The 20,805-nt window shown below is 48.6% G+C and overlaps 1 protein-coding gene across 2 annotated transcripts in view; it reads right to left on the reverse strand.

Moving 5' to 3' along the window:
* LOC144481807 (acylphosphatase-2-like) overlaps positions 1–20,805 on the reverse strand; it is a 77,118-nt gene that overhangs the window by 39,988 nt on the left and 16,325 nt on the right. Inside the window, exon 2 of one of the 2 annotated variants that reach the window (XM_078200960.1) lies at positions 12,011–12,102. In XM_078200960.1, the coding sequence (XP_078057086.1) occupies positions 12,011–12,102 (92 nt within the window). The remainder of the gene's footprint in view (positions 1–12,010; positions 12,103–20,805) is intronic. The other variant, XM_078200961.1, reaches the window with a different exon arrangement.

Genomic DNA, 20,805 nt, shown 5'->3' on the forward strand with positions numbered 1-20,805 from the left:
ATGTGTCTGCTGCCCTTGTCCTTCTGGATGGATGTGGTCGTAGCTTCAAGTTTTTAGGTGTCCAGATCACCAACGACCTGTCCTGGTCCCCCCATGCCGACACTATAGTTAAGAAAGCCCCACCAACGCCTCTACTTTCTCAGAAGACTAAGGAAATTTGGCATGTCCGCTACGACTCTCACCAACTTTTACAGACGCACCATAGAAAGCATTCTTTCTGGTTGTATCACAGCTTGGTATGGCTACACCCTAGCTGTGGTTGTACATTCTGCACTCTCTCCGTTCCTTCTCTATGAACGGTATGCTTTGTCTGTATAGCGCGCAAGAAACAATACTTTTCACTGTATCCCAATACATGTGACAATAATAAAATCACACAGAATATAAAATCATAGCAGATGCTTCATGGAATTAAGTGGTTTAATAACCACTTTCCACAGCTCCTAACTGATAGAAAAATAATCATCCTTCGAAGACTGCCAGGGATTTCAGTAAACAACATACATCGCACACAAATTCTTTGTTCTCCAGAAGGGAAGGTTCACTCACACTGTTCAGTCTAAATCTAACATAGAGGGACAGGTAGTATTGAGGAAGCAGGGGGGCTGGAGAGGGACTTGGACAGGTTAGGAGAGTGGGCAAAGAAGTGGCAGATGGAATACAATGTTTGTAAAGTGTGAGGTTATGCACTTTGGAAGGAGGAATGGAGGTATAGACTATTTTCTAAATGGGCAAATGCTTAGGAAATCAGAAACACAAAAGGGACTTGGGAGTCCTTGTTCAAGATTCTCTTCAGGTTAACGTGCAGGTTCAGTTGGCAGTTAGGAAGGCAAACGCAATGTTAGCATTCATGTCGAGAGGGCTAGAATACAAGAGCAGGGATGTACTTCTGAGGCTGTATAAGGCTCTGGTCAGACCCCATTTGGAGTATTGTGAGCAGTTTTGGGCCCCATATCTAAGGAAGGGTGTGCCGGCCTTGGAAAGGGTCCAGAAGAGGTTCACAAGAATGATCCCTGGAATGAAGAGCTTGTCGTATGAGGAACAGTTGAGGACTCTGGGTCTGTACTCGTTGGAGTTTAGAAGGATGAGGGGGCATCTTATTGAAACTTACAGGATACTGCGAGGCCTGGAGAGAGTGGACGTGGAAAGGATGTTTCCACTAGTAGGAAAAACTAGAACCAGAGGGCACAACCTCAGGCTAAATGTGGTCCCGTTATTTAAGAAGGGGAGGAAGGATAACCCGGGTAATTATAGGCCGGTGAGCTTGACGTCCGAGGTCGGGAAGTTGTTGGAGAAGATTCTTAGAGATAGGATGTATGCGCATTTAGAAAGGAATAAACTCATTAACGATAGTCAGCATGGTTTTGTGAGAGGGAGGTCATGCCTCACTAACCTGGTGGAGTTTTCTGAAGAAGTGACCAGAATGGTTGACGAGGGAAGGGCCGTGGATGTCGTCTATATGGACTTTAGAAAAGCCTTTGACAAAGTCCCTCATGGTAGGCTGGTGAAAAAGGTTGGATCTCATGGGATAAAGGGGGAGGTGGCTAGATGGGTGGAGAACTGGCTTGGTCACAGAAGACAGAGGGTGGTAGTGGAAGGGTCTCTTTCCGGCTGGAGGCCTGTGACTAGTGGTGTTCCGCAGGGCTCTGTATTGGGACCTCTGCTGTTTGTGATTTATATAAACGATCTGGAAGAAGGTGTAACTGGGGTGATCAGTAAGTTTGCGGACGACACAAAATTGGCAGGACTTGCAGATAGTGAGGAGCATTGTCAGAAGCTACAGAAGGATATAGATAGGCTGGAATTTTGGGGAAAGAAATGGCAGATGGAGTTCAATCCTGATAAATGCAAAGTGATGCATTTTGGTAGAAATAATGTAGGGAGGAGCTATACAATAAATGGCAGAACCATAAAGGGTGTAGATACGCAGAGGGACCTGGGTGTGCAAGTCCACAGATCCTTGAAGGTGACGTCACAGGTAGAGAAGGTGGTGAAGAAGGCATATGGCATGCTTGCCTTTATAGGACGGGGCATAGAGTAATCATAGAAGAAGAAACCCTACAGTGCAGAAGGAGGCCATTCGGCCCATCGAGTCTGCACCGACCACAATCCCACCCAGGCCCTACCCCCACATATTTACCCGCTAATCCCTCTAACCTACGCATCTCAGGACTCTAAGGGGCAATTTTTTAGCATGGCCAATCAACCTAACCCGCACATCTTTGGACTGTGGGAGGAAACCGGAGCACCCGGAGGAAACCCACGCAGACACGAGGAGAATGTGCAAACTCCACACAGACAGTGACCCGAGCCGGGAATCGAACCCGGGACCCTGGAGCTGTGAAGCAGCAGTGCTAACCACTGTGCCACCGTGCCGCCCAGTATAAAAGTTGGGGTCTGATGTTGCAGATGTATAGAACGTTGGTTCAGCCGCATTTGGAATACTGCGTCCAGTTCTGGTCGCCACACTACCAGAAGGACGTGGAGGCTTTGGAGAGAGTACAGAGGAGGTTTACCAGGATGTTGCCTGGTATGGAGGGGCTTAGTTATGAGGAGAGATTGGGTAAACTGGGGTTGTTCTCCCTGGAAAGACGGAGGATGAGGGGAGACTTAATAGAGGTGTATAAAATTATGAAAGGCATAGATAGGGTGAACGGTGGGAAGCTTTTCCCCAGGTCGCTGGTGACATTCACGAGGGGTCATAGGTTCAAGGTGAAGGGGGGGAGGTTCAACACAGATATCAGAAGGACATATTTTACACAGAGGGTGGTGGGGACCTGGAATGCGCTGCCAGGCAAGGTGGTGGAGGCGGACACACTGGGAACGTTTAAGACTTATCTAGATAGCCACATGAACGGAGTGGGAATGGAGGGATACAAAAGAATGGTCTAGTTGGACCAGGGAGCGGCACGGGCTTGGAGGGCCGAAGGGCCTGTTCCTGTGCTGTATTGTTATTTGTTCTTTGTTAAAGGGACGATCCTTAAAAACAGAGATGAGGAGGAATTTCTTCAGCCAGCGAGTGGTGAATCTGTGGAACTCTTTGCCGCAGAAGGCTGTGGAGGCCGGGTCATTGAGTGTCTTTAAGACAGAGATAAATAGGTTCTTGATTAATAAGGGGATCAGGGGTTATGGGGAAAAGGCAGGAAGAATGGGGATGAGAAAAATATCAGCCATGATTGAATGGCGAAGCAGACTCGATGGGCCGAGTGGCCTAATTCTGCCCCCATGTCTTATGGCCCTAAATGGTGAAACCAGACAATTATTGCCAAGTGATGGCAGCAGTCGATTCACTGTTTAATTAGCATCGACTAAGATTAATCGCGTCCCAGGACAAGAACTCTGTCAATCCCGATTGGGAAGGCAGCTGATACCAGTCTCGAAAGGAATACTGAATTCCTAACAAGCTCAAGCCATTCCCAGCTGAAGACAGCGATGTCCATCAAACAAAATCTTGTCTTCTGTTGCTGAAAGGACTGTCTCTGTCTGCAAATTATATGTAAATCTGTGCGCATCTAAGGGAGGTTTGATATGTACATGGGTTAGAAGGGACTAGTTGGGGCAGAATCTGGAGGCTAAGGAAATTCGGCATGTCCGCTACAACTCTCACAAACCTTTACAGATGCATCATAGAAAGCATTCTTTCCGGTTGTATCACAGCTTGGTATGGGCTCCTGCTCTGCCCAAGACCGCAAGAAACTACGAAAGGTCGTGAATGTAGCCCAATCCCGTCACGCAACCAGCCTCCCATTCATTGGCTCTGTCTACACTTCCCGCTGCCTCGGGGAAAAGGAGCCAGCGTAATCAAGGACCCCACACACCCCGGACATTCTCTCTTCCACTTTTTTCCATTGGGAAAAGACACAAAGGTCTGAGGTCACATACCAACCGACTCAAGAACAGCTTCTTCCCTGCTGCTGTCATCAGATTTGAATGGATATACCTTGCATTAAGCTTATCTTTCTCTACACCCTAGCTATGACTGTAACACTACATTCTGCACTCTCTCCTTTCCTTCTCTATGAACGGTGTGCTTTGTTTGTATAGCGCGCAAGAAACAATACTTTCCGTGACAATAATAAATCAAATCAAGGGATGAGAAAGGCGGCACTGTGGCACAGTGGGTTAGCACTGCTGCCTCACAGCGCCAGGGACCCGGGTTCGATTCCCGGCTTGGATCACTGTCTGTGCGGAATCTGCACCTTCTCCCTGTGTCTGCGTGGGTTTCCTCCGGGTGCTCCGATTTCCTCCCACAGTCCAAAGATGTGCAGGTTAGGTTAATTGGACATGTTAAATTGCCCGTTAGTGTCAGGGGGACTAGCTAGGGGAAATGCATGGGGTTACGGGGATAGGGCCTAGGTGGGATTGTGGTAAATGCAGGCTCGATGGGCTGAATGGCCTCCTTCTGCACTGTAGGGATTCTATGATTCTAGGACTGAGTTGTGGAAGAACCTCTTCACTCAGAGAGTGGTGAACCTGTGGGATTCTCTACCACAGAAAGCTGTTGGGGGCCAGTTCGTTAGATATGTCCAAGAGGGAGCTGGACGTGGCCCTTGCGGCCAAAGGGATCATGGAGGGATGGAGAGAAAGTGGGAGTGGGATACTGAAAGTGCATGATCAACCATGATCATATTGAATGGTGGTGCAGGCTCGAAGGGCTGAATGGCCTCCTCCTGCCCCTATTCTCCATGTTTCTATGGTCAGTGAAGTGGGAGGAGGTAGCTTAGGCCCCAACATGGATCAGTTGGGTCGAACAACCAGTTTCCCTGCTGCAAATGCGGTGTAATGTTAAACTCGCTGTCCCATCACCGGATTCTCCTCCCCAGCAACACAGCTGCAGGAAGGGTGGCAACTCAGGACTTCTGGCTGCTCAACTGACCTGGTGGTGACCCTGGCCAATTCACCTGGGTGCAGCCAATGACGTCCGTTGATAATCTGTGGAAGATGGTTGTAAGTGGGCAGCACGGGTGGCACAGTGGGTCAGCGCTGCTGCCTCACAGCGCCTGGGACCCGGGTTCGATTCCCGGCTTGGGTCACTGTCTGTGCGGAGTCTGCACGTTCTCCCCCCCTGGTGTCTGCGTGGGTTTCCTCCGGGTGCTCCGGTTTCCTCCCGCAGTCTGAAAGGTGTGGTGGTTCGGTGGATTGGCCATGCTAAATTGCCCCTTAGTGTGTCCGAACAAGCACCGGACTGTGGCAACTAGGGGATTTTCACAGTAAATTCATTGCAGTGTTAATGTAAGCCTCACTCATAGAATCACAGAATCCTGACAGTGCAGAAGGAGGCCATTTGGTCCATCGAGTCTGCACGGACCACAATCCCACCCAGGCCCTATCTCCATAACCCCATGCATTTACCCTAGCTAGCCGCCCCCCCCGACACCAAGGGGCAATTTAGCATGGCCAATCCACCTAACCTGCACATCTTTTGGAGTGTGGGAGGAAACCGGAGCACCCGGAGGAAACCCACACAGACACGGGGGGGAGAACGTGCAAACTCCACATAGACAGCGACCCAAGCCGGGAATCGAACCCTTTGAAATCTTCTAAAAGAAGACATGAGGTTGCTTTGGCAGACAAGGTGAAGGATAATCCGAAGAGCCTCCACAGGTATATTAAGAGCAAAAGGTTAGTAAGGGATAAAATTGGTCCTCTTGAAGATCAGAGTGGTCAGCTATGTACGGAACCAAATGAAATGGGGGAGATATTAAATGGGTTTTTTGCATCCGTATTTACTCAGGAAACTGGCATGGAGTCTATGGAAATAAGGCAAACAAGTAGGGAGGTCATGGAACCTATACAGATTAAAGGGGAGGAGGTGCTTGCTGTCTTGAGGCAAATCAGAGTAGATAAATCCCCAGGACCGGGCAGGGTGTTCCCTCGGACCTTGAAGGAGACTAGTGTTGAAATTGCAGGGACCCTGGCAGATATATTTAAAATGTCGGTATCCACGGGTGAGGTGCCGGATGATTGGAGGATAGCTCATGTTGTTCCGTTGTTTAAAAAAGGCTCAAAAAGTAATGCGGGAAATTATAGGCCGGTAAGTTTGACGTCAGTAGTAGGTAAATTATTGGAAGGTGTACTAAGAGATAGGATCTTCAAATATTTGGATATCAGGGACTTATTAGGGAGAGTCAATATGGCTTTGTGCGTGGTAGGTCATGTTTAACCAATCTGTTAGAGTTTTTCGAGGAGGTTACCAGGAAAGTGGATGAAGGGAAGGCGGTGGATGTTGTCTACATGGACTTCAATAAAGCCTTTGACAAGGTCCCGCATGGGGGGTTAATTAGGAAGGTTCAGTCGCTATGTATACATGGAGAGGTAGTAAATTGGATTAGACATTGACTCAATGGAAGAAGCCAGAGAGTGGTAGTGGAGGATTGCTTCTCTGAGTGGAGGCCTGTGACGAGTGGTGTGCCACAGGGATCAGTGCTGGGTCCATTGTTGTTTGTCATCTATATCAATGATCTGGATGATAATGTGGTAAATTGGATCAGCAGGTTTGCTGCTGATACAAAGATAGGAGGTGTAGTGGACAGTGAGGAAGGTTTTCAAAGCTTGCACAGGGATTTGGACCAGCTAGCAAAATGGGCTGAAAAATGGCAGATGGAGTTTAATGCAGACAAGTGTGAGGTATTGCACTTTGGAAGGACAAACCAAGATAGAACATACAAGGTAAATGGTAGGACACTGAAGAGTGCAGAAGAACAGAAGGATCTGGGAATACAGATAGATAATTCCCTAAAAGTGGCGTCACAGGTAGATAGGGTCATAAAAAGTGCTTTTGGTACATTGGCCTTTATAAATCAAAGTATTGAGTATAAGAGTTGGAATGTTATGGTGAGGATGCATAAGACATTGGTGAGGCCGAATGTAGAGTATTGTGTGCAGTTTTGGTCACCTAATTACAGGAAGGATATTAATAAGGTTGAAAGAGTGCAAAGAAGGTTTACAAGGATGTTGCCGGGACTTGAGAAGCTGAGTTACAGAGAGAGATTGAATAGGTTGGGACTTTATTCCCTGGAGCGTAGAAGAATGAGGGAAGATTTGATAGAGGTGTATAAGATTATGATGGGTATAGATAGAGTGAATGCAAGCAGGCTTTTTCCACTGAGGCTAGGGGAGAAAAGAACTAGAGGACATGGGTTAAGGGTGAAAAGCTTAAAAGGAATATTAAGGGGGGGGCGGGGGGGGCGGGGGGGGGGGCGCGGGGGGTGGCTTCTTCACACAGAGTGGTGGGAGTGTGGAATGAGCTGCTAGATGAAGTGGTGAATGTGGGCTCACTTTTAACATTCAAGAAAAACTTGGACAGGTACATGGATGAGAGGGGTGTGGAGGGATATGGTCCAGGTGCAGGTCAGTGGGACGAGGCAGAAAAATGGTTCGGCGCAGCCAAGAAGGGCCAAATGGCCTGTTTCTGTGCTGTAATGTTCTATGGTTCTATCTTGGGATAAGAACATAAGAAATAGGAGCAGGAGTAGGCCATCTAGCCCCTCAAGCCTACCCCGCCATTCAACAAGATCATGGCTGATCTGAAGCGAATCAGTTCCACTTACCCACCTGCTCCCCATATCCCTTAATTCCCTTAGCGATCAGAAATCTATCTACCCGTGATTTAAACATATTCAACAAGGTAGCCTCCACCACTTCAATGGGCAGAGAATTCCAGAGATTCACTACCCACTGAGAGAAGAAGTTCCCCCTCAACTCTGTTCTGAACTGGCCCCCACTTATTTTGAGGCTGTGCCCTCTAGTTCTGGTTTCCCTTCTAAGTGGAAAGAATCACTCTACCTCTACCCTATCCAGCCCCTTCATTATCTTTTATGTCTCTATAAGATCACCCCTCAGCTTTCTAAACTCCAACGAGTACAGACCCAATCTGTTCAATCTCTCCTCATAAGCTACACCCCTCATCTCCGGTATCAACCTGGTGAACCTTCTCTGCACTCCCTCCAAGGCCAATATATCCTTTCGCAAATAAGGGGAACAAAACTGCACACAGTACTCCAGTTGCGGCCTCACCAGTGCCTTGTATAGTTGCAGCAAGACCTCCCTGCTTTTATATTCTATCCCCCTCGCGATAAAGGCCAAGGATACTAAGGGATAATTTAGCATGGCCAATCTACCTAACCCGCACATCTTTATACACTAAGCGGCTATTTAGCATGGCCAATCCACCTAACCTGCACATTTTTGGACACTAAGGAGGAAATTAGCATGGCCAATCCACCACCTAACCTGCACATCTTTGGACACAAAGGGGCAATTTAGCATGGCCAATCCACCTAATCTGCACATCTTTGGACACTAAGGGGCAATTTAGCATGGCCAATCCACCTAACCTGCACATCTTTGGACACAAAGGAGCAATTTAGCATGGCCAATCCACCTAACCTGCACATCTTTGGACACTAAGGAGGAATTTAGCATGGCCAATCCACCCAACCCACACATCTTTGGACCTGTGGGAGGAAACCGGAGCAGCCGGAGGAAACCCACACAGACACGGGGGGGGGGAAATGTGCAGACTCCACACAGACAGTGACCCGAGCCGGGAATCGAACCCGGGTCCCTGGCGCCGTGAGGCAGCAGTGCTAACCCACCCTGCCGCCCTGCGACACTAATAAATAAACTTTACTCAGGCGGACGTAATTTGGTCGTCGCGAACTGCTCTGCTGACTGCAAGAAGGCTGACCTAAATCCTGAGGAACTGCCAGCGGCAAGGAATCTCATGTGTCAGACACTGGAAGATCACAGGCAATCTTCTCATGATTTTCTGAGTGCAGGCAGGCGAGATTCCCTGCCTCTGGCGTGTGTTTGGAAAGGTTAAAACTATTCTGTATCATTTTTCATTGGAAAAAAAAGCAGCATGTTGGTTATCACTTATTTAATGCAACGCGTCCGCCAGAATGGATTTGTGAAGGGGGACGTTGTGTCTGACTGTAGATTTTTGAGGAGCTGCCTCAGCACAGGGTAGGGCTTCTCTGCTATTGTTCCAACAGCAGCAGAGGACATTAATGTGTACATGGAGCACGCAGGATTTGCCTCAGCAGTTACATTGGAGTGTCAGCCTAGATTATGCCTAAACCGCGGTCGGGGGGTCTTCAATTCATCCTCCCAGAGGCAACATTCTCCCAAAGGATGACAGCTGACACAGTTACTGGCCTATTGATGTAATTTGGAGGGACTCAGGAATAAATAAAAGGAGAAACCACAACATAGAATCCCGACAGTGAAGAAGGAGGCCATTCGGCCCATCGAGTCTGCACCGACCACAATCCCATTCAGGCCCTATTCCCGTAACTCCACACATTTACCCTGCTGATCCCCCTCACACTTGGATCAATGTAGCATGGCCAATCCACCTAACCCACACATCTTTGGACACTAAGGGGCAATTTAGCATGGCCAATCCACCTAACCCGCACATCTTTGGACACCAAGCGGCAATTTAGCATGGCCAATCCACCTAACCTGCACATCTTTGGACACTAAAGGCAATTTAGCATGGCCAATCCACCTAACCCGCACATCTTTGGACACTAAGGGGCAATTTAGCATGGCCAATCCACCTAACCCGCACATCTTTGGACATTAAGGGGCAATTTAGCATGGCCAACCCACCTAACCCGCACATCTTTGGACACTAAGGGGCAATTTAGCATGGCCAATCCACCTAACCTACACATCTTTGGACACTAAGGGGCAGTTTAGCATGGCCAATCCACCTAACCTGCACATCTTTGGACACTAAGGGGCAGTTTAGCATGGCCAATCCACCCAACCTGCACATCTTTGGACACTAAGGGGCAATTTAGCATGGCCAATCCACCTGACCCGCACAATTTTGGAGTATGGGAGGAAACCGGAGCAGGCGGAGGAAACCCATGCAGACACAAGGAGAATGTGCAAGCTCCACACAGACAGTGACCCAAGCCGGGTTCCTGGTGCTGTGAGGCAGCAGTGCTAACCCACTGTGCCACCCGTCAAGGAAAGGAACATTAGGTTTGATTGGACAAAGCTACACCAGTCTGCATGTGGGCGGCACGGTAGCACAGTGGCTAACACTGCTGCCTCACAGTGCCAGGGACCCGGGTTCGATTCCAAGCTTGGGTCACTGTCTGTGCGGAATCTGCACGTTCTCCCCGTGTCTGCGTGGGTTTCCTCCGGGTGCTCCGGTTTCCTCCCACAATCCAAAGATATGCGGGTTCGGTGGATTGGCCATGCTGAATTGCTCCTTAGTGTTCGGGGGACTAGCTAGGGTAAATACATTGGGTTATGGGGATAGGGCCTGGGTGGCATTGTGGTTGGTGCAGACTCGATGGACCAAATGGCCTCCTTCTGCATTGTAGGAATTTTACAATTAACTACAAAATATGGTTTATAAACATATGAATTAGGAGCAGGAGTCGGCCGCTTGGCCCTTCCAGCCAAGTCTGGGCGGAGCCAAGTCTGCACATTCTCCCCGCACCCCCCGTGTCTGCGTGGGTTTCCTCCGGGTGCTCCAGTTTCCTCCCACAGTCCGAAAGACGCGCTGGTTAGGGTGCATTGGCCACGTTAAATTCTCCCTCAGTGTAACCCGAACAGGCGCCGGAGTGTGGCGACGAGGGGGTTTTCACAGTAACTCCATTGCAGTGTTAATGTAAGCCTTACTTGTGGCTAATAAATAAACTTTAAAACACTCACTACCCCTCCAGGCCCTCACTCAGGCCTCTCACAGAATAAGTGGTCTGTAAAAGAGAGAGTTAAACCACTTATTCCCTTTGACTCTAAGCCTGATTGACAATTTTGGTTTCTACAAAGGGTCGGAACAATGGAGGTACTTGAGATGCATTGAAGTGTGAAGGAAGTGTAAATAGATGCAGCTGGCCGGGAGCTGAGGAGAAATCCATTAAGCTGTCAATGGAAGCCTCCTTCAAAGCAGTGCACTTCGACATTCAAGACACACGACGACACAGAATCGCCGAGCGGAAACTGATAGCCAAGTTCCACACGCATGAGGACGGCCTCAACCTGGGTTCATGCCACACGACGTGTAACCCCCACCATTTGGCTTGGGTTTGCAAAATCCTACTTACTGCCCTGGCTTGAGACAATTCACACCTCTTTAGAACATAAGAACTAGGAGCAGGAGTAGGCCATCTGGCCCCTCGAGCCTGCTCCGCCATTCAATAAGATCACGGCTGATCTTTTCGTGGACTCGGCTCCAACTTACCCGCCCGCTCACCATAACCCTTAATTCCTTTACTGTTCAAAAATCTATCTATCCTTGCCTCAAAAACATTCAATGAGGTAGCCTCAACTGCTTCACTGGGCAGGGAATTCCACAGATTCAGGTTGGCACAGTGGGTTAGCACTGCTGCCTCGCAGCGCCAGGGACCCGGGTTCGATTCCCGGCTTGGGTCACTGTCTGTGTGGAGTCTGCACATTCTCCCCCCGGTGTCTGCGTGGGTTTCCTCCGGGTGCTCCGGTTTCCTCCCACAGTCTGAAAGACGTGCTGGTTAGGGTGCATTGGCCGTGCTAAATTCTCCCTCAGCGTAACCCGAACAGGCGCCGGAGTGTGACGACTCGGGGATTTTCACAGTCACTTCATTGCAGTGTTAATGTGAGCCTACTTATGACTAATAAGTAAACTTTTTACTTTAGATGGTGGACAGGCTTTGCGGAGTTAGAAGGTGAGTTAGTCAAAAAAACAAAGAAAATTACAGCACAGGAACAGGCCCTTCGGCCCTCCAAGCCTGCGCCGACCATGCTGCCCCGACTGAACTAAAACCCCCTACCCTTCCGGGGACCGTATCCCTCTATTCCCATCCTATTCATGTATTTGTCAAGCTGCCCCGTATCTGCTTCCACTACCTCCCCCGGCAGCGAGTTCCAGGTACCCACTACCTATTCCCAGCTTCAGACCTGCTCTTGTTGTGGGTGTTGTTTTTAAATCACTGTGGTGTTCATTCATTCACTCATTCTTCTGGAAACGTAGGGATGAATCTCCCCTTTCCAGAAGCCCATAACTCACAGGTGACACACTGCGCCCTGGCAGACTTAGCGAGCTGTGGCAAGGAATGGACTCCTTTAGGTTCAGTGCTCTTACCTTTCGAAAAAAGACACCTGGAAGCAGAAGAGAATAAACATAATCAATCACTCAACATTCTCAAAAGGGTCAACGCTTATATTGAGAAACTGTTTCTTAGAATCCCGACAGTACAGAAAGGGGCCATTCAGCCCATCGAGTCTGCACCGACCACATCCCTTCCAGGCTCTGTTCCCATAACCCCACACATTTACCCTGCTAATCCCCCTACCCAGGCCCTATCCCAGTAACACCACAAATTTACCCCGCCAAGCCCCCTAACTCACATCACTAAGGGGCAATTTAGTATGGCCAATCCACCTAACTAGCACATCTTTGGACACTAAGGGGCAATTTAGTATGGCCAATCCACCTAACCAGCACATCTTTGGACACTAAGGGGCAATTTAGCACGGCCAATCCACCTAACCCTCACACCTTTGGACACTAAGGGGCAATTTAGCATGGCCAATCCACCTGACCCGCACATCTTTGAATACTTTGAATGGGCGGCACAGTGGCACAGTGGGTTAGCACTGCTGCTTCACAGCACCAGGGACCTGGGTTCGATACCCGGCTTGGGTCACTGTCTGTGCGGAGTCTGCACGTTCTCCCCCCGTGTCTGCGTGGGTTTCCTCCGGGTGCTCCGGTTTCCTCCCACAGTCCAAAGATGTGTGGGTTAGGTTGATTGGCCATGCAAAAAAAAAACAAATTGTCCTGAGATGCGTAGGTTAGAGGGATTAGTTGGTAAATATGTAGGGATATGGGGATAGGGCCTGGGTGGGATTGTGGTCGGTGCAGACTCGATGGGCCGAATGGCCTCTTTCTGTACTGTAGGGTTTCTATGATTTCTATGACTAAAGGTCAATTTTGCATGGCCAATCCACCTAACCCGCACATCTTTGGACACTAAGGGTCAATTTATAGAATCATAGAAACCCTACAGAACAGAAAGAGGCCATTTGGCCCATCGAGTCTGCACCGACCACAATCCCACCCAGGCCCTATCCCCAAATCCCTACATATTTACCCACTAATCCCTCTAACCTGTGCATCCCAGGACACTAAGGGGCAATTCAGAATGGCCAATAAACCTAGCCCGCACATCTTTGGACTGTGGGAGGAAACCGGAGCACCCGGAGGAAACCCACGCAGACACAGGGAGAATGTGCAAACTCCACACAGACAGTGACCCGAGCCGGGATTCGAACCCAGGTCCCCGGAGCTGTGAAGCAGCAGTGCTAGCCACTGTGCTACCGTGCTGCCCACACATCTTTGGACACTAAGGGGCAATTTAGCATGGTCAATCCACCTAACCTGCACATCTTTGGACACTAAGGGGCAATATAGCAATGGCCAATCCACCTAACCCGCACACCTTTGGACACTAAGGGTCAATTTAGCATGGTCAATCCACCTAACCTACACATCTTTGGACACTAAGGGGCAATTTAGCATGGTCAATCCACCTAACCTGCACATCTTTGGACACTAAGGGGCAACATAGCAATGGTCAATCCACCTAACCCGCACACCTTTGGACACTAAGGGTCAATTTAGCATGGTCAATCCACCTAACCTGCACATCTTTGGACACTAAGGGACAATTTAGCATGGCCAATCCACCTAATCCGCACATCTTTGAATATTAAGGGACAATTTAGCATGGCCAATCCTCCTAACCTGCACGTCTTTTGGACTATGGGAGGAAACTGGAGAATCCGGAGGAAACCCACGCAGACGTGGGGAGAACGTGCAGACTCCACACAGACAGTGACCTGAGGCCGGAATTGAACCCTGGTCCCCTGGCGCTATGAGGCAGCAGTGCCAATCCACTGTGCCACCGTGCCACCCAAAGTAGGTCTTCCAGAGCTGACAAAAGCTAAGGTTATGGATGCAAATAAAGGTTCTGCTCAAGTCGTGAGGTGAGCTGGCTCCTTGGGGTGGTGAGGTCAGAGTAAAGCTTTAGATACCCAGGGTGCAATCCTCCCGGCCCATTCACGCCACGCTTCCACTGCAGCGAGGTCGGAGAATTTTGTGGCCAGCCAAATCTCCGTTCACTGCAGCGGGAATGGGAAAATCCCGCCAGTGTGAAGATTGGTAACATTCCAGCCCCGGGTTTCTGGGATTTGATGTCTCTTCTGTGTCACATGAGTTGAGCACCACCCCATGTAGACTGGTGGGTGACTATTAAATTCAATATTTTCTGTGTTCAACATCACTAATAAAAATAGTTGCATCCCCAAAACACTTCCTGGAGTGTTATGGTAAGGTTATATAAGGCATTGGTGAGGCCGAATTTGGAGTATTGTGTACAGTTTTGGTCACCTAGTTACAGGAAGGATGTAAATAAGGTTGAAAGAGTGCAGAGAAGGTTCACAAGGATGTTGCCGGGACTTGAGCAGCTGAGTTACAGAGAGAGATTGAATAGGTTGGGACTTTATTCCCTGGAGCGTAGAAGATTATGGGGAGATTTGATAGAGGTGTATAAGATTTTGATGGGTGTAGATAGAGTGAATGCAAGCAGGCTTTTTCCGCTGAGGCTAGGGGAGAAAAAAAACCAGAGGGCATGGGTTAAGGGTGAAAGGAGAAAAGTTTAAAGGGAATATTAGGGGGGGCTTCTTCACGCAGAGAGTGGTGGGAGTGTGGAATGAGCTGCCGGATAAAGTGGTAAATGCGGGGTCACTTTTAACATTTAAGAAAAACTTGGACGGGTTCATGGATGAGAGAGGTGTGGAGGGATATGGTCCAAGTGCAGGTCAGTGGGACTAGGCATAAAATGGTTCGGCACAGACAAGAAGGGCCAAAAGGCCTGTTTCTGAGCTGTAATTTTCTATGGTTCTATGTATCTTTCAACATATTGCAGTGATTCCTGTTGCGTCTGTTCTACTGATTTGTTACTTCTATCGTATCAATAAATAATTTCACAAGTAAGTTATGATGTGGAGATGCCGGCGTTGGACTGGGGTGGGCACAGTAAGAAGTCTCACAACACCAGGTTGAAGCCCAATAGGTTTATCTGGAATCACGAGCTTTCGGAGCGCTGCTCCTTCATCAGGTGAGTGAAAGATTGGGTTGACAAACAGGGCATATATGGACACAGACTCAATTTACAAGATAATGGTTGGAATGCAAGTCTTAACAGGTAATCAAGTCTTTACAGGTACAGACAATGTGAGTGGAGAGAGGGTTAAGCACAGGTTAAAGAGGTGTGAATTGTCTTAAGCCAGGACAGGTTATTTAACAGTTAACTAACTGATGCACCATCAATCGAGCAAAGACTAGTTTGTATGCAAGAACAAATAGGCTTTTATTAGCAAAAGACTTGGAGCACACCCATGCCGATGAACTGGTCCAGAGTGAGGCAGGGGGGTGGGGAGCAGTCGCCTTTATATCTGGACCGGGGGGGGAGGAGTCTCGGGTAGGGCCGGCAGGGATGTGTCCAGGCATGTCACATTACAGGTAATAAGCTAACAGTGGTTTACCACACTAACCTAGTAGCCAATCTAGTATCCTGTCCTACTAACAGTAGGACAGTTAACTAAGTTAGGTTAGAGGCGAGGAATACAGTGACGAGTAACTCACCTCCTGACTCCTCAAAGCCTGTCCACCATCTGCAAGGCACAAGTCAGGAGTGTGATGGAATACTCCCCACTTGCCTGGATGGGTGCGGCTCCAACAACACTCAAGAAGTTCGACACCATCCAGGACAAAGCAGCCCCACTCGATCGACACGCTAACCACAAACATTCACTCCCTCCACCACCGACGCTCAGTAGCAGCAGTGTGTACCATCTACAAGATGCACTGCAGCAACTCATCCTTAGACAGCACCTTCCAGACCCACGATTTTGATTTGATTTATTATTGTCACGTGTATTAGTATACAGTGAAAAATATTGTTTCTTGCGCGCTATGCAAAGTATACCGTTCAGAGAGAAGGAAAGGAGAGGGTGCAGAATGTAGTGTTACAGTCATAGCTAGGGTGCAGAGAAAGATCAACTTAGTGCGAGGTAGGTCCATTCAAAAGTCTGATGGCAGCAGGGAAGATGTTCTTGAGTCGGTTGGTACGTGACCTCAGACTTTTGTATCTTTTTCCAGAAGGAAGAAGGTGGAAGAGAGAATGTCCGGGGTGCGTGGGGTCCTTAATTATGTTGGCTGCTTTTCCCGAGGCAGCGGGAGGTGTAGACAGAGTCAATGGATGGGAGGCTGGTTTGCGTGATGGATTGGGCTACATTCACGACCTTTCTTGCGGTCTTGGGCAGAGCAGGAGCCATACCAAGCTGTGATACAATCAGAAAGAATGCTTTCTATGGTGCATCTGTAAAGGTTGGTGAGAGTCGTAGCTGACATGCCAAATTTCCTTCGTCTTCTGAGAAAGTAAAGGCGTTGGTGGGTTTTCTTAACTATAGTGTCTGCGTGGGGGGACCAGGACAGGTTGTTGGTGATCTGGACACCTAAAAACTTGAAGCTCTCGACCCTTTCTACTTCGTCCCCGTTGATGTAGACAGGGGCATGTTCTCCTTTACGCTCCCTGAAGTCGATGACAATCGCCTTCGTTTTGTTGACATTGAGGGAGAGATTATTGTTGCTGCACCAGTTCACCAGATTCTCTATCTCATTCCTGTACTCTGTCTCGTCATTGTTTGAGATCCGACCCACTACGGTGGTGTCGTCAGCAAACTTGAAAATCGAATTGGAGGGGAATTTGGCCGCACGGTCATAGGTGTATAAGGAGTATAGTAGGGGGCTGAGAACACAGCCTTGTGGGGCACCGGTGTTGAGGATGATCGTGGGGGAGGTGTTAGCACCATCTTCTCAAGGACAACTAGGGATGGGCAATAAAAGCTGGGCCCAGCCAGTGACGCCCATGTCCCACGGATGAAAGGAAAAAAGATATTCTGTCCTCTGCTTCCAATTTTAATTGTTTTCCTTAATGAGGCTTACCTTCAGACTTACACCAGACAGGAATTAAAGACCTTTGAAATTGTGCTCAGCACAGCACTTGCCAACAGATGTTGAATTGACTCAAGAAATTTCTTTTGTCCGTCACTTTATCAGATGCATGAACTAGTTTAGTCCAGATAAATTAATACCTTTGCTGTGTTAATAGGAATAAGTTAATGGGTTCAAATCCCCCAATGGCAGCTGGAGAAATTTAAATTCAATTAATAAGATCTGGAATTATAAATTATAGTCTCAGTAATGGCGGCCATGGCAACTATCATCGATTGTCGTTAAAAAAAAAACACCTTTAAAAAGCAAATGTCCCTTCAGGGAAGGAAATCTGTCGTCCTTACCCCGGTCTGGCCTACCTGTGACTCCAGAGCCACAGCAACGTGGTTGACTCTCAACTGCCCTCCAAGGGCAACTAGGGATGGGCAATAAATGCTGGCCCAGCCAGCGACACCCATGTCCCAGGAATGAATAAAAAAAGCAAGCCCACTTAGATTAAGGGGCAGTTTGAGATGGACACGAAATGCATGCCGAACCAGCGACGCGCCACATCCCTTTAAAGAATAAAGAAGGATGAAGAAATAAAACTTGAAGTTAAACTCATGGAGTTGAAAGGTTGAACAAGATGTCACCATACTCCCTGACACCCTCACACACTGACTCCTCTTTTCAGTTGAAAAACAGAGAATTTCACGGCAGAGAAACGGGCCATTCAGCCCATCTGGTCTATGCTGGTGTTTATGCTCCAATGAGCCATTTCTCACTTGGGTAGCACAGTGGGTTAGCACTGCCGCCTCACAGCGCCAGGGACCCGGGTTCGATTCCCGGCTTGGGTCACTGTCTGTGCGGAGTCTGCACGTTCTCCCCCCCCCCCCGTGTCTTCATAGGTTTCCTCCGGGTGCTCTGGTTTCCTCCGACAGTCTGAAAGACGTGCTGGTTAGGGTGCATTGACCCAAACAGGCGCCAGAGTGTGTCGGCTAGGGGAATTTCACAATTTACTGTGTTGATTGCAGTGTTAATGTAAGCCTTACTTGTGATTAATAAATAAATAGATAAACTTTAATAGGGGAGGCGATGGCCTAGTGGTATTATTGCTAGATTATTAATCCAGAAAATCAGCTAATGTTCTGGGGACCCGGGTTCGAATCCCGCCACGGCAGATGGTGGAATTTGAATTCAACAAAAAATATCTGGAATTAAGAATCTACCATGAAACGATGTCGTGACATTGGAGGCAGTTCAGAGGAGGTTCACTAGATTGATTCCAGAGATGAGGGGGTTTGTCGTATGAAGAGAGATTGAACAGTTTAGGCCGACACTCTCTGGAATTTAGAAGAATGAGGGGAGGTCAGATTGAGGTTTACAAGATGAGAAAAGGTGTGGATAAAGTAGACGTGGAGCGGATGCTTCCTCTTGTGGGGCATTCTAGGACGAGAGGTCATAGTCTTAGGATAAGGGGCAGCAAATTTAAAACAGAGTTGGAGGAGAAACTCCTTCCCTCAAAGGGTTGTTTGTATAAGGGTGTATAAGATGTTGAGAGGTATTGATCGAGTGGATAGTCAGAGGCTTTTTCCCAGGGCAGAAATGGTTGCCACAAGAGGACACAGGTTTAAGGTGCTGGGGAGTAGGTACAGAGGAGATGTCAGGGGTAAGTTTTTCACTCAGAGGGTGGTGGGTGCGTGGAATGGGCTGCCAGCAATGGTGGTGGAGGTGGATTCGATAGGGTCTTTTAAGGGACTTTTAGATAAGTACATGGAACTTAATAAGATAGAGGGTGAGAGGTAAGCCTAGTAATCGCTAAGGTAGGGACATGTTCGGCACAACTTTGTGGGCTGAAGGGCCTGTATTGTGCTGTAGTTTTTCTATGTTGTGAATCTGTGGAATTCGCTGCCCCAAAGTGCGGTGGATGCTGAGACAGTGAGTAAATTTAAGGAGGAGTTGGACAGATTTTTAATTGGGAATGGGTTGAAGGGTTATGGGGAGAAGGCAGGAAAATGGGGATGAGGAGCATATCAGCCATGATCGAATGGCGGAGCGGACTCGATGGGCTGAATGGCTTAATTCTGCTCCTATGAACTTATGAAACCATTGGCGGAAAAACCCATCTGGTTCACTAATGTCGTTTAGGGAAGGAAATCTGCCGTCCTTACCCGGTCTGGCCGACATGTGACTCCAGAGCCACAGCAATATGGCTGACTCTCAACTGCCCTCTGAAATGGCCCAGCAAGCCACTCAGTTCAAGGGCAACTAGGGTTGGGCAATAAATGCTGGCAGTCAACGAATGAATAAAAGAAAAATTAATCTCATCCGATCAACATATCCTTCCATCGTTTTCTCCCTGTGTTCATCCGGTCTTCCCTGCAATGCATTCATTAAGGGCGGCACAGTGGCACAGTGGTTAGCACTGCTGCCTCACAACGCCAGGGACCCGAGTTCGATTCCCGGCTTGGGTCACTGTCTGTGTGGAGTTTGCACGTTCTCCCCTGTGTCTGCGTGGGTTTCCTCCGGGTGCTCCGGTTTCCTCCCACAGTCCAAAAGACGTACTGGTTAGAACATATAGAACATAGAACATAGAAAGCCACAGCACAAACAGGCCCTTCGGCCCACAAGTTGCGCCGATCACATCCCCACCTCTAGGCCTATCTATAGCCCTCAATCCCATTAAATCCCATGTACTCATCCAGAAGTCTCTTAAAAGACCCCAACGAGTTTGCCTCCACCACCACCGACGTCAGCCGATTCCACTCACCCACCACCCTCTGAGTGAAAAACTTACCCCTGACATCTCCTCTGTACCTACCCCCCAGCACCTTAAACCTGTGTCCTCTCGTAGCAACCATTTCAGCCCTTGGAAATAGCCTCTGAGAGTCTACCCTATCCAGACCTCTCAACATCTTGTAAACCTCTATCAGGTCACCTCTCATCCTTCGTCTCTCCAGGGAGAAGAGACCAAGCTCCCTCAACCTATCCTCATAAGGCATGCCCCCCAATCCAGGCAACATCCTTGTAAATCTCCTCTGCACCCTTTCAATGGCTTCAACATCTTTCCTGTAATGAGGTGACCAGAACTGCGCGCAGTACTCCAAGTGGGGTCTAACCAGGGTCCTATAAAGCTGCAGCATTATCTCCCGACTCCTAAACTCAATCCCTCGATTAATGAAGGCCAGTACGCCGTACGCCTTCTTGACCGCATCCTCCACCTGCGAGGCCGATTTAAGAGTCCTATGGACCCGGACCCCAAGGTCCTTCTGATCCTCTACACTGCTAAGAATGGTACCCTTCATATTATACTGCTGCTTCATCCCATTGGATCTGCCAAAATGGATCACCACACACTTATCCGGGTTGAAGTCCATCTGCCACTTCTCCGCCCAGTCTTGCATTCTATCTATGTCTCGCTGCAACTTCTGACATCCCTCCAAACTATCCACAACACCACCTACCTTGGTGTCGTCAGCAAACTTACCAACCCATCCCTCCACTTCCTCATCCAGGTCATTTATGAAAATGACAAACAGCAATGGTTAGGGTGCATTGGCCATGCTAAATTCTCCCGAGGTGTACCCGAACAGGTGCCGGAGTGTGGCGACGAAGGGATTTTCACAGTAACTTCATTGCAGTGTTAATGTAGGCCTACTTATGACTAATAAATAAATAAACTTTTTAAAAAAATTCATGCCATTTGCCTCAACGATTCCACTAGTGAGTTCAACAACTCTAATTAGATGGGACATAGGGTGTGACAGAAGTCCGTCAGGGAAGTCCGTCCATCAAGGGGCAGCAAT

The sequence above is a fragment of the Mustelus asterias genome, chromosome 33 (genome assembly GCF_964213995.1).
Source record: "Mustelus asterias chromosome 33, sMusAst1.hap1.1, whole genome shotgun sequence".
Classification (NCBI taxonomy): domain Eukaryota; kingdom Metazoa; phylum Chordata; class Chondrichthyes; order Carcharhiniformes; family Triakidae; genus Mustelus; species Mustelus asterias.